The 13,522-nt window shown below is 36.0% G+C and overlaps 1 protein-coding gene across 3 annotated transcripts in view; it reads left to right on the forward strand.

The window, feature by feature from the left end:
- Positions 1 to 10,170, forward strand: part of GBE1 (1,4-alpha-glucan branching enzyme 1) — a 276,806-nt gene extending 266,636 nt beyond the window's left edge. For all 3 annotated transcript variants that reach the window (XR_014823705.1, XM_021070783.2, XM_084989233.1), the window contains one exon: positions 9,402 to 10,170. Coding sequence is in view for 2 of the 3 variants with exons in the window: in XM_021070783.2 (XP_020926442.1) it covers positions 9,402 to 9,458 (57 nt within the window). In the remaining variant the exon portion in view is untranslated. The remainder of the gene's footprint in view (positions 1 to 9,401) is intronic.
- The last annotated feature ends 3,352 nt before the right edge of the window (positions 10,171 to 13,522 follow it).

Consider the following 13,522-nt stretch of genomic DNA (forward strand, 5'->3'; position numbering starts at 1 on the left):
CATTCTAGTTATGATAGTCTCTGATTTCCTAGTTATGATTATATTACTGAGGCAAATGTTGTATTATATTAACTAAATTTTACTTTATGATGTTGACACACTGAAAGAATATTGCTTTAAACCACTAAATTTAAATTCTTTTAAAAATGTAGTCTAGGGAGTTCCCTTGTGGCTCAGCAGGTTAAGGATCCAGCATTGTCACCGCAGTGGCTCTGGCTGTGGTGCAGGTTTGATGCCTGCTTCAGGAACTTCCAGATACCCTCAGCATGGCCACAAGAAGGTAGAATAAAATTTTGCCATTTACAACAATATGGATGGACCTGGATGGTATTACTCTTAGTGAAATAAGTCAGAGGAAGACAAATACTGTTTGTTATCACTTATATGTGGAATCTAAAAAATAAAAAATAAATGAATGAATATAACAAGACAGAAACAGTCACAGATACAAAGAACAAACTAGTGGTTATCAGTGGGGAGAGGGAAGAAAGTAGCAGCAAGATAAGGTTAGGGATTAAGAGGTACAAACTACTATATGTAAAATAAATAAGTACAAAGATATATTACACAGTACAGGGAATGTAGCCAATATTTTATAATAACTATAAATAGAGTATAATATATAAAAATTTGAATCACTGTGTTATACACAATTAATATAATATTGTAAATTGACTATATCTCAAAAAGTTTAATGTAGAATTTAGAAACTCCAGATTTGTAGGAATTCTTCATTTAATTTATGGCCAAGTCCACATCTGCATTATATATTGTTTCCTTTTTCTGACTAACCATGTATCTGCCTCTCTTCCTCTCTTCTATCTCTGTCTGAGATCTGCATATTTTTTTTGTTGTTGTATAATGAAAGGTCTTGGATTAAGATTTGTTTCACTTACATGAGGCCAGGGTGTATCAAACAAATATATAGCTTTATCATTACTGTTAATGATGTTATCAGTAATAACAGAATTTACTGTTAAATTCTTTTATTTAAAAAAAAATTAAGTAAAAGTCAAGCATGAGAACCTCTATAGTACCCCTGACTCCTCTGTTTTTCTAGTATATTCTCACCTATGTGTGGTGCCAGCACCTTACTTTGTAAGCTGCTATATTATATATGTCACAGACAGTGGCATAAAATAAATGAAAATAGCAGGGATGAGCAAGACTGAGTTGTTGATTATCAGCTCTGAGAAAAGTCATTGGCCTTATGAGACCTGGGTGTTACCCTAAGTGTATGGGGGGGGTGTTGATGATGATGTTGATATGGGTTTAGAGAGAGATATAAATTCATACGTATTTTCAAGGGGAGGGCTCAAAGATGCTAGCAGATTTTTCAAAGAATGATTGCTATAGTTTGTCAGAACATCCCATTTGACATGTAAAATAGGATTGATAAAAATAGTTTATGGGAGTTCCCGTCGTGGCTCAGCAGTAACCAACCTGACTAGTATCCATGAGAACACAAGTTCGATCCCTGGCCCCACTCAGTGAGTTAAGGATCCAGCATTGCCATGAGCTATGGTGAAGGTCACAGAGGTGGCTCAGATCCCAAAATGCTATGGCTGTGGTGTAGGCTGGCAGCTGAAGCTCAGATTCAAGCCCTGGCCTGGGAACTTACATATGCTGCAGGTATAGCCCTAAAAAAAGCAAAAAAAAAAAAAAAAAAGTTTATGAAATGGATACCAAAATTATGTTAAAGTTCTTGAAATACCCAAAAGAGTTAGAGACCCCTTAAGGGTTAGGGAAGGTGATTCTGCTCCTAAGAGAAGACATGGAGAAGCAGCAACCAATTGCCATAAAGCTGAACTTGAACCAGTTAAACTAGATTGAAAGAGGTTTGAAAGTTTCAGACATCTAAAATGTTATACAGTCAACTTTCCTAAAGGTTCATGTACCCCAAGAGGGTTCTGTTGCAGAAGCAAGCCTTGTAAAATAATGAGGGGGAGGGGACACAAAATGTCATGGCAGGGAATTTGGGGTCAAGTCCCCATTATGCCATTTACCAGCTATGAGAACTTGAATAATTTGACCTTTGTGTACCTCAGGTTCCAAGTAGGTATGATTGGTAATAGTATCCTGCCTATAGCAAGAGATTCTTAGATGGTATAAACTAATGAATACAGCCAAATGTTTTTGAGACAGCAAAATGCTATTATGCATGTATATAAAAGTTATTGTCATAGCTATTCAGTAATTATTTAGGTATTTTAAGCATGTCAAGACACTAGGTGCTTTGAGGACATTCCCCCAACTTCAGAGAAATTATCATGTTGGTGAAGGCTAGCAATCTTTGAGGGTAGGCAGAAAATATGCTGACATCATTTCAGATTTTTAGGAGCAAAGGTATTTTGTCATAATTAAAACAAGCCAACTAACCAGTGGCAGCCACAGTCAGGAGATTACTTTTCGAGCACTAATTGAATTGATCTTGCAAATATGGACTGTGCAGTTCTGAATTACACATGGAATGGAGACTGTCACATGAGTCTCCATAACAGGTGGAAGAACACAGTGCCTCAGGCACACAAGAAAAGAGAACAGAACTCAACACTGCCTGACATAGAATGCTGGTCCCACTAGGTCAGAAGGTAAAGATAAGCCCTGTCTTCCCAGCAGCAGCATCTTGTTTTCAATGATTATGAGTGCTTTAGGAACGGCTTGTTTTATTTTATTTTATTTTATTATTTCTGTTTAGGGCGACGCCCATGACATATGAAAGTTGTCAGGCTGGGGGTTGAAAATGAGCTGCAGCTGCCAGCCTAGGCCACAGCCACAGCAATGCCAGATCCAGTCCATGACTGTGAGCTACACCACAGCTCACGGCAATCCCGGATCCTTAGCTCACTGACCTGGGCCAGGGAGTGAACCCACTTCCTCATGGATACTACTCAGATTCATTACCACTGAGGCACAGTGGGAACTCTCAGGAATGGCTCATTTTAAATGAATCTTTAGACTCCAGATGAAATGATCACTGGTTTTAATGTAAAAACAAGGGACGCCAGGAAATCAACTCTAATTTAAAAAAAAGGTTTGTGTTTAGGGTGATTTATTAAGCAATATGTGAGTACATAAAATATTCATTATAGTACCCCATGTATTTTTGTCTATGGTATTGTGATTTTTGCAATAATTTATATTAATACAATAAAATAATTTAAAAAAAAGAATAAGGGAGCCCAGGTAGACCTGAACATCCAATAAAACAGATTCCTTCTTGCCAGAGTTATCCTTCAAAGAGCCAGTGGAAAAAAAATTGCATTAAACAACAAACCCATTATAAGAATGCCTCATTATAATGAACTCTTTATCAAACTGATCTGTATGTGCTGGGATCCAGTCAGGTTTCTTGAACATGACCCTAAATGCTCTAGGTCTCATTCAGCCACCTTCTGCCTCCCACATGTCTAGAATAAAGAGAGAAGGGGAGACAACCATATAACTTTTTTCTTTTCCATGAAATTTCTGTCCATCATAACTAGTGCATGGTATTTGCTAAAGCTTAATTTGCAAGTTCAATAATCCAAAGGATCTACTGAATAAGTGTCAAATCTGTTTTCAAAGATAGCAACAAGCAGCTCAAAGGAATCTTAAAATAGCCGTAAGCACTGCAGCGTCAGCAGGTTACACCCCAGCCTCATCTCTAAGTGCTCCATCAGTTGAAACTGGGAAGCCAGAGGAGAAGGGCATGTGCACTGCAGTTGAAATGTAGGTGCTATGGTCAGAGTATCTCACAAATGCCAAGAAGCTCTAGGGTAGAACTTTTCCATTCTGCACTAGCAGTTATTGCCAACTCGATTTTAGCATAATGGTTTCTCTATATTTTGGTTCCTGATGTAGGAATTTATATGTTAACCTGTATCTTAAGCAGTGCACAAGGCAGGGGTGCTTTCTTTCTCCTTTCTGATTCATACATTCACATTCCACAGCACAAAAGGGAGAACAGAGATAATTGAACCTGAAATGAATTAGATTCTTTGGCAGTTAGTAACTTAAGCAGTCTTAATGGTGAAATGTGAAAAGCAGTAGGTTTAGCATCTATTACTTTACCAATTACTCTCCTTATCTTTAAGAAGTAGATCTGTTTATTCCCATTCTAAAATTGGCAATTCAAAGGTTGACTTGGTTTAAATAGGATGTTTGGCATAGAGCTTTTTTATTGTCCCTCAGTTGTTAGGCATTGAAAATACAAATTAAGTTGGGAAGTGTTTTTTGCTCTACCCAGAATTAGGAAAATGTGTAGTTTTTTCCAAAAGAAATCAATCCTGATTCTTAAAGTTTACTCTTTTTCATATTTCTAAATTGAATGAGAGAAGACTATATATTTCTACATAGAAATATTTATTAACATCACTTTCCTCTTAACCCTAATGCAAAATAATGAATTAGAATAAGATTTCTTTTTTCTTAGAAAGTATTTTATGAACTAAAGCATGTATGTGAAAAAAATAAGTCACTTTTATTTTTCAAAATAATTTGTGATTTATTTATGACAAATTGTATAGGTAGACTGTTAAGGGTCTAATGCCCTTTTCATCAAATGATATTATCCCCCCGATTATGTGCTATTGATAAAATGGACAATTTCCAGAAAATTTTAAAGTTTGCCTCTTAGGCATTTTTTTTAATTGAAAGTTAAATTTTCTATTTTCAATTTTTTGACACCCTGTTTTCAAAATTGTATAATTAATCTCTGCAACTCAAAGATTTTGACCCTGGGAGAATATAACACTTTGCCTGGATGACCTAATATAGTAGATCATTGTGTGATCATTTATTTTTTTTTTAGCCATACTATTGATTGACGTAGTGATTACACCATTAAGGTAGTTAAAATAACCGGGTAGATTATCATGCACTTTGGCTCTCTTAATAAATGAATTGGAGTATACTGTGGCTTTCTGATTCTATGTGAAGATTTGACTATAAAGATAGCTAGAAAACATGAAATTCATGGCCCTACAGAATTGCACTGTCCATAAGGTGATCCTAGTTACAAAATATTTAGGGCTTAGTGGCTAATAAATGGACTACCATAGAAAATATGTTTAGCATTTATCATTAGTGATGTGTATACTAAATGGTTTCTATATACATGTATTTAAATATTAGTTGCTTATACAAGCATTATATTTAAGTCTACTTAAATTATGTTCATATTTCTTAAATTATGTTCATATTTCTCTTGCTACATGAATCAAAACTATTTATAGAATTGAGATTTATAATTATAGATCTTATAAATCAAGATTTAAAGAGCCAGTACTTAGCACTAAATTATAGAGTCCTCAAATTGTTCGTGTCTGTAATTGCTCATCATAAGGATTAACTCTGATAATCTTAAATCCTTTAGTGTAACTGGTAGTCATTTCCTAACTACTAAGAACATTGATTTATATACTCAGACCCTAATAAAGAAAAAAACTCCAAATTCCACAAATAACCATGGTTAAGAAAAATCAGTTGCCTGGAGAAATTCTCGCATGTTGCCTATATTGCAAGGACTCTAGAACAACATAAACACATTCTAGCAATTAACACTGCAGTGGAAAAAAAATAATTACACAATAGTCCTGTTAATGATATTGTACAATTATCAACTGATGGTTTTTTGAGCAGGTAGTATTAGGAGGTCTCTAAATGTGGCTGGAATTGGTATCATAAAGCTCCTTACATAAAATGGCCAAGATCATTTAGAGACAGTTCTTGGAGCATTTTTTTAACCATTAAATGCCCCAATAGGAAACTCATTGCATATATTAAAAACCATGAAATTCTTATGTCTTCCTGCTTGTTTTACTCTTAAATGTGTTTAGCTAAAATATCAAAGATCACAGAGAGTAAGATTGTTTCTAAATTATCACGGCACAGTTTATTCATACTTCATTAATAAGATCACAATGCAGTTGTGCCTTAAACAGAGTAGATACTGAAACTGCCTAAGATCCACTAAGAGATTGAGGTGACTTGCCCTGATGTGTACTGTGCCCCGCACTACGCAGGGACCTATCATTTTTTGTCATGGGCCTAACTTGTGTGTTTCACTGCTTCTTTCTCAGGAGACCTGGGCTTAGCAGAATCCTTTTATTGCCTATAGGACCAAATAGTATCAATGAAATATTCTTTAAGGTAAAAGGGACTGAAATCCTTTTGTCAAGTTTCTGGCACCATTGAAAACTTTAGGTTGGTCTTCATGTTTAGAATGTTCCTAACAGAACAATTCAAAACCATTCTGATTATAACCTGCTGGCCCCTGACTAGTTATACCTAGTACCGTGATTCCCCAAACTAAACACATAGAATAGGAATACATGGCAGATTCCTTTGGAAGAGCAGGATCATCGCTTGCTTCATGCATCTTTTGAGAAAATTTGAGGGGGAACTGATTGAATTTGACAATTGGTTTTTCTTTTATTTCTCTTCATTTGCTTTGGTCTGTGTTGCTTTAGTCTATAGCTTCATTGTAGCAATATGCCATCCTTTGGACTGGATCTGCCTGAACCCTTGGTAATAGTCCTGCTTTGTTCATGGGTACCTCCAGCTTTCTTTTGTAGAACTAGTCTTCTAACATCTTTGCTGTCACAGTCAAGGAGAATATTGAAGAGATTACGTTGGCAATTAAATCTTGATGTGGTTGGAGTTCCCATCATGACTCAGCGGTAACAAACCCAACTAGGATCCATAAGACTCGGGTTCAATTCCTGGCCTCCCTCAGTGGGTTAAGGATCTGGCATTGCCATGAGCTGTGGTGTTGGTTACAGACACGGCTTGGATCCCCTGTCTGTGGCTATGGCTGTGGTGTAGGCTGGTAGCCGTAGCTCCGATCCGACCCCTAGCCTGGGAACCTCCTTATGCCACAGGTCTGGCCCTAAAAAGCAACACATCAATCAATCAATCAATCAATCTTGATGTGGTTTGAAAGCTATATAGTATTAGAAACAATGTATAAATTGTAGGGAAACTTGATTACCGCATTGAAATACACGGTTTCCAACACTTAATAACTACAAGGATATAATATTTATCTTTTGAAAGTACTTGGATTGCACATCAGACCATGAGACATTGAGCAACCCAGTGACCTTTTGCATTTATGAAATTTTTCTCAGATAATGATGATCTTTTCCTAAATCACTCTTACTTTGAATTCAAGGTTAAAAAAACTGTTCTCTAATTATTACATTCATAATATAAATTTCTCAGTGTCATTTAAAAAGTGCTTTAATCTTTAATGTTCACAACTAAACAACTGTATTTATATATCTGATTTTAAAGAGTTGCAAGAAACCTTAAGGGAAAACATTTTGTTCATTTGCAAAATTGAGATGCTTTGGATATACGATGGTCTCATTCAATGAAAATCAGCTGTTCTCTTTTTTTTTCCCCCTAAATCTCTATTTACTTTGCTTCTTTCATTCCAGTTCTAAACTATAAAAGCATTTTTCTTTTTTTAACCATCAGTCAAATTTTCAATTAAAGATAAAGTGACTGAAAATAGTAAAATATTCACAATAAGTCAGAAGTGGAGAGATACTGTCACAATGATGACAGCAATGTATAATAATTTTACTGTCTGCTTTGTTAATAGTAATTAAATCTGTTATTTGTAAAATGGCACATAGATAAGCATCAAGCAGTTCAAATCACTTCTCAACTTTCTAAAAATTATTTTAGATGTAAGTGTTTTAAAGAATATCCTATAAAATATGCACATTGATCTCAATTTATTCTTTTATTCATTCTTTTTGTTTTCATTTTTTAAGTTTTATTATAGTTGATTTATAATATTGTGATAATTTCTGCTATACAACAAAATGATTAAGTTATACAGGTATGCACATCAATTCTCTTTCAGATTCTTCTCCCATTAGGTTATTACAGAATATTGGATTGACTTTCCTGTACTATATAGCAGTTCCCTATTGGCCAGTCATTCCAAATACCACATTGTGCATATGCCAATCCCAAACCCTCAGTCCATCCCTCCCCCAGTGATCTGTCATGCTTTGGTAACCATAAGTTTGTTTTCAAAGTCTTTGAGTCTGTTTCTGTTTTGCAAAGTTCATTTGTATACATTTTTTAGATTGCACATATAAGCGATATGATGTTTGTCTTTCCACTGTCTGACTAACTTCATTTAGTATGGCAATCTCTAGGTCCATCTATGTTGCTGTAAATGGCATTATTTTATTCTTTTTATGGATGAGTAATATTCCATTGTATATATGTACCACATCTTCTTTATCCATTCCTCTGCTGATGAACATTTAGTTTGCTTCTATGTCTTGTCTATTGCAAATAGTGCTGGTGTGAATATCGGAGTGCATGTATCTTTTTGAATTAGGGTTTTCTCTAGATAGATGCCCAGGAGTGGGATTGCTGGGTCATTCTTTTATTCAGTCATCACTGGCACCTACTGAAAGTTAGAAATATGAAGATATATGGCCTCTGCCCTCATAAACCTTGATCATATACTTGAAAAAAAACTACAAATTGTAGTTATGTGTTCAGAAAGAAACAAATACAGTGACGTGATAGAATGAAATAGAGACAGCATCTGACCTACAGTTGTCAGGGAACATGTCTCCTGGAGCTGGTATTTTTCAAAGGCTGAGAGAGAGGAAAATAGCTGGGTGAAAAGTGTTCAGAAAAGAAGGGCAAGCAGGAGCCAGGATTGAAAGGTAGGGAAGGATGCTGTGTGTTCAAGGAAGGAAAAGGCCTGGTTGCCACGGCTGGTAGGGTGGAAGGTGAGGCTGGTGGGGTGGCGGGTGGGGAATGGAAGGGACAAGTGAAAAATGGATCTGAGGCAGGAGACGTACTTGTTCAAAAAGGTGCTGACTCAGGACTCTGCGTGGGCTGGAGAGTGTAGAATGCATTTTCAGTGCAGAGGCAAGCTTCTTGATTGGTTTAAATTGAAGTGGGGCCTGAAATGCACTTAGGATAACTTTTTCTCTTCTCTTTAAGATTTTGTGCTTAAAGTGATAGGAGAAAACAAAAATCAGAACGATAATGAAAGTGTCTTGATATAAGAAATCTTTTGTGTGTTACTTTTATCCCCCCTGAATAGAATACCACTGTGAACTGGGGGGCAGCCTTCCTTCACCATCTCTTAGTGCCTAAAGAGTGCAGCAAGTATCATTCATGTCCCCACTATCTGAGGAACATTGAATTTTATAAAGCGTATGGAGCCCTCTAGTGGTAATTGCTTTTACAGGAGTTTTGTCATTGACGCCAGAACCTTTGGAACAATGGAACTGAGTTTCCTCAGAGCCAGTAGAAGTGTAAAGATAACTGCAGTTTAGGCGAAAGTGAGGCCTGTGACACCTCAGCCCCTTTGACAGGATGACATCATGCTCAGAGTTTCTTTCAACGGCACTGACGCGATTGTGTTGACTTAGGTGTACATTCCAAACCGAGTGGCCCTCATCCTTCAGAACGTGGACCCGCCCAACTGAAGAGTCTGATTTCAGCTCCACAAGAGGAAGATGCGCGCTTTGTTTTCCCACACTTATTGTCACAGAGCTTATAATGTGCAAGCTTTTCAAAATATATTTGTCTAGGCAAAATGTCAGATGTCTGAAATTCAATATTGGCTTATGAAAATGAATGTCAGAGTTTTCTTTAAGGAGTAGAGGGGGTCATAGTTTTGAAATTTTACAGATTCTAGACTATATCTTCCAGCCATCTGGACAGCTAGGTGTCTCAAATGAAGTGCCATATATATATAAAATTATGTGTTTAAATAGTTTTGTCTTACTGGCCAATTATGTGATCCTTTTAAGTTCAAATTTGAATCATGTGTCATGTTTGATTATTTCTGTTGAATGTATAAGTATTTTTTTTAATGGCAGATATTCTATGACTTTATTCTAATGTCTCTTGGTCTAAATAACAGAGTGCCAAGACTGTTATTCTCCTTTATCAAATTGTGTTTAGAAATACTGTAATAAGTATATAGTCATAATATAAAACTAAGAATTGTGTCAAAGTTAATATAAAGTCATTGCCTATGAATTCAGCCATGCCTTATTTTGCATAAGTTTTATCTTGTGTTCTCTTGTTCACGTACTATCTTGGTAGACGCTAATATCTCCTTTTCTGAGCTTAATTGTAACATTTCACAAGATATCTTTTACTTTCAGTCAATAAAAATAAAGCAAAATTGCACACTTGCCTTTGCTGATGTTAATTTTGCTGTGATATTATGGGATTTATTTAGAGTGAACGTTAAAATGCTTATCTCCACTCTGAGATCTTTCCCACATATGGGCACATTTTCGCAACACTTTCTTTTTTCCTTTAGGTACTATTTTGTAATTGGAAATTATACTGACCAACCCAGATATCTAAGCTACTCTCTGGCTCTAAATGTGAGCACTTTTAGAAGCTGAATTAACTATCTCAACTCAGTGAGAAACTCAATCATGAAATTTCCCCTTGGTTTAATAGTAGACCACAGGCCTATAATCATTGATATATAATTCATTCATCACTGAGAAATTATGATGCACAGATGAGACCTAACATCTGTCACTCTTTTTAAAGATCTGATATTTTCCTTTACATTAGTACCAACTGCTTCTTCCGTTTTATTTTATTTTATTTTATTTTTTGGTTTTAATCTGATTATCATGATAATAAGTTGTATGTGGAACACTTTCTGTTAAAAATTGGTTCAGTAATGGAAGAGATTAGCAAAAGAGGCTTCGTCATAGCTAAACCTGTATAATAACCATCTTCCTTATAACTCAAGCAGAGTCTTGAATCTAGGTCTGAACTGTGCTATTTGCTTTCACTTCAAAGTAGAGTAATAGTTTGATTTCCTGAAAGGAATGCCAGCTGATTATACACACTAGAAAATACTACAGAAAACCTTCTGCGATGCTTTTCCCTTACAGATGTGTTATTAGTATTTTAGCATTGCCATGATCTGTGTACTGTGCCTGTTACTGATAATAACACAATGTCTAAACCATGGTGTTTTGTGTTCTAGCTTATAATTTTTTATGCTTTCATTTCTTATGTAATAAAGAGATATGCTAGTTTTCTCTCATGGCTCTTTTAAAAAAATGGCAAGAAATTACTTCACATCTAGAACTCATTTTTCCCCCACTTCGACCTCTGTGGAAAGTCAAAAAGACCAGAGTAGTTATATGCTATATTGTCATCATGTTAATTGACCTTACTAATGTGTTCTTTAGTCTTCACAGTGTAAGGTTTGAATTTAACAGTGTAATGTAAGTTAATTGCTTTTGTCAAGTGTTTTCCCCCAAGAACAATACATGGAGGTTCCTAGGTGTAAAATATAAAAATACATGCAAACAAATAAAATATTGAGTCTAAAGTAGAATATAGTTGGGTTTTTTCTTTCTTAGCAGACATATAGGACATTTTGATATTATAGTTTATTTCATTTTACATCTTCATTTTTGTACCAATAATATTCTCATCATCATGTAATCTAGTGAGATTTTTTTATATTTATTGTTTAAATTTTTTTTTTTTTTTTTGTCTTTTTAGGGCTGCACCCATGGCATGTGAAGGTTCCCAGGCCAGAGGTTGAATCAGAACTCTAGCCTCTGGCCTACACCACAGCCACAGCCATGCAGGATCCGAGCCACGTCTGCAACCTACACAGCTCACAGCAATGACGGATCCTTAACCCACTGAGCGAGGTGAGGGATCGAACCTGTGTCAAGAATCCTAGTGAGATTGGTTTCCACTGAGTCATAACAGGAACTCCTGTTTGAACATTTTTAATAATCTCAACAGAGAGATGCAGAATTTTACTGTCTGCCTTATAATAATTTTTTCTCCAATATGTTTATTACCAACATCAAAAATTAGAGTGATTGATCTCTGTTGGCTTTTTTAAGTATTTTTACTGTTTTGATTTTTTCATGTTCTAGGAAGCATAGAAAACTACAGATTTCTTTCATTTTTTAATATTAATGGATGTTAGTAATTGCTTTATTATCCCAAATAGAATTTACTCCCTCCTGCTAACGATGCTTGGTGTTTTAGTTTAATATTAGTTTATTCAGAAAATATCATTGTTTTTAATAGTAAAAACTGGAACTGTCAACATTTTTCCTGGAATGCTTCCCACTTTATACCACTTGAACTCTGAAGGTCAACTCTTTTCATATTTTCTTTTCTGTACCTTTGGTGTTTCTCACTTTGCCCTGTCCTTAGTTGATGTCTTCGTCTCTAACATAAAATGAGGGATTTAGCCACTGTGTTCCTCAAGATCAAAAAATAACCAGCGACAATAAATTGACTTTTCTTGTAGCAACTGTAAAAGAATGCACATATTTTTTCCTCTGACTCCAGACTCCCCTTAGCAATATCAGTTCAACATTTGTCACCCATCAGGGTTATAGCCATTGCCATGCGGGACCATACAGGAGGTTGTCTGGATAAGGAGCCTGTTCTTCCAATAATACAGGAGAGAGCGTAGATAGATCTGGGGGAAGCATGAAAGGTAATGTATTTTCCTCTCGTGTTCTGCTTGCAGCTTCAGGGCAAATATATTTTCACTGTTTCTGGTCCTGCAGCCATTGAATCTGGTGATGAAAGCATCGTAAAATAAGTTTCCTATTGCTCTTCCTGTTTAGAATGGACCAGAGCAGACATGCCTGAGAGAAACCAAACAGTGAAGCAGCTTTCTGGCTGGCCTTGCACCTCTCAGACTATTTCTTTTTGCCTGTTTTGAATCATGTCCTGAACTAGGGTTCCCCAGAGCAGTAGGGTTTCACTCCTCTACACATTCCTGTAGGGAGACAAACACTGAGCTCTGAACTGGGCTACATAGAACATTCTGATGAAAAAAAAAAAAAAACAGAAATATAAGGCACAGCAATGTCATGTCCTCTATGCAGTGGAGTTCATTTATCATTCACAACGCATGAGAATTGAAATGTAGATAAATTTTCCCACTGAAGCCAGCCTTCAGGGGGGAAAAAAAATCAAATGAACTCCCTACTAATTTTTCTGCTCTATTATCTTATTTATGGTGATTTGTAGAGAATGGCTGAGAAACATTCATACTTTAGGGCAGAGTTTCTTAATTGATAGTTTGAGGAATTAAGATATAGTAGTTCTGTGCTTTTGTCTCCATAATTCAAATCATTACATCTGGATTTTAACACTTGCCAAAAAAACTGTGAGGAGAATGTGATGTTTATTTACATGAAAAAAAAAGGGATTTTTTTTTATATTTGCTCATGCAAAAGGGCATGTTGTTCCGAAGTTTACTTGGTTTTTCTTACTGTTTCTGCTGGACCAGAAAGAGGTATTTGACCCTCATATGTGCAACATAGCCTGTTTCACCTAGAAGCCTGCCCTGTGCTTTAAAAGAAGTGTGTGATACAGAGTTCCTGTCGTGGCTCAATGGTTAACAAATCCGACTAGGAACCATGAGGTTGCGGGTTCAATCCCTGGCGTTGCTCAGTGGGTTAAGGATCTGGCATTGCCATGAGAGGAGTGGTGTAGGTCATAGAGGAGGCTGGGATCCCAC

The sequence above is a fragment of the Sus scrofa genome, chromosome 13, assembly GCF_054392235.1.
Source record: "Sus scrofa isolate SSC_HxYL_T2T_F1_AM1 chromosome 13, Sscrofa_HxYL_maternal_Yorkshire_Landrace_v2.0, whole genome shotgun sequence".
Taxonomy (NCBI): Eukaryota; Metazoa; Chordata; class Mammalia; order Artiodactyla; family Suidae; genus Sus; species Sus scrofa.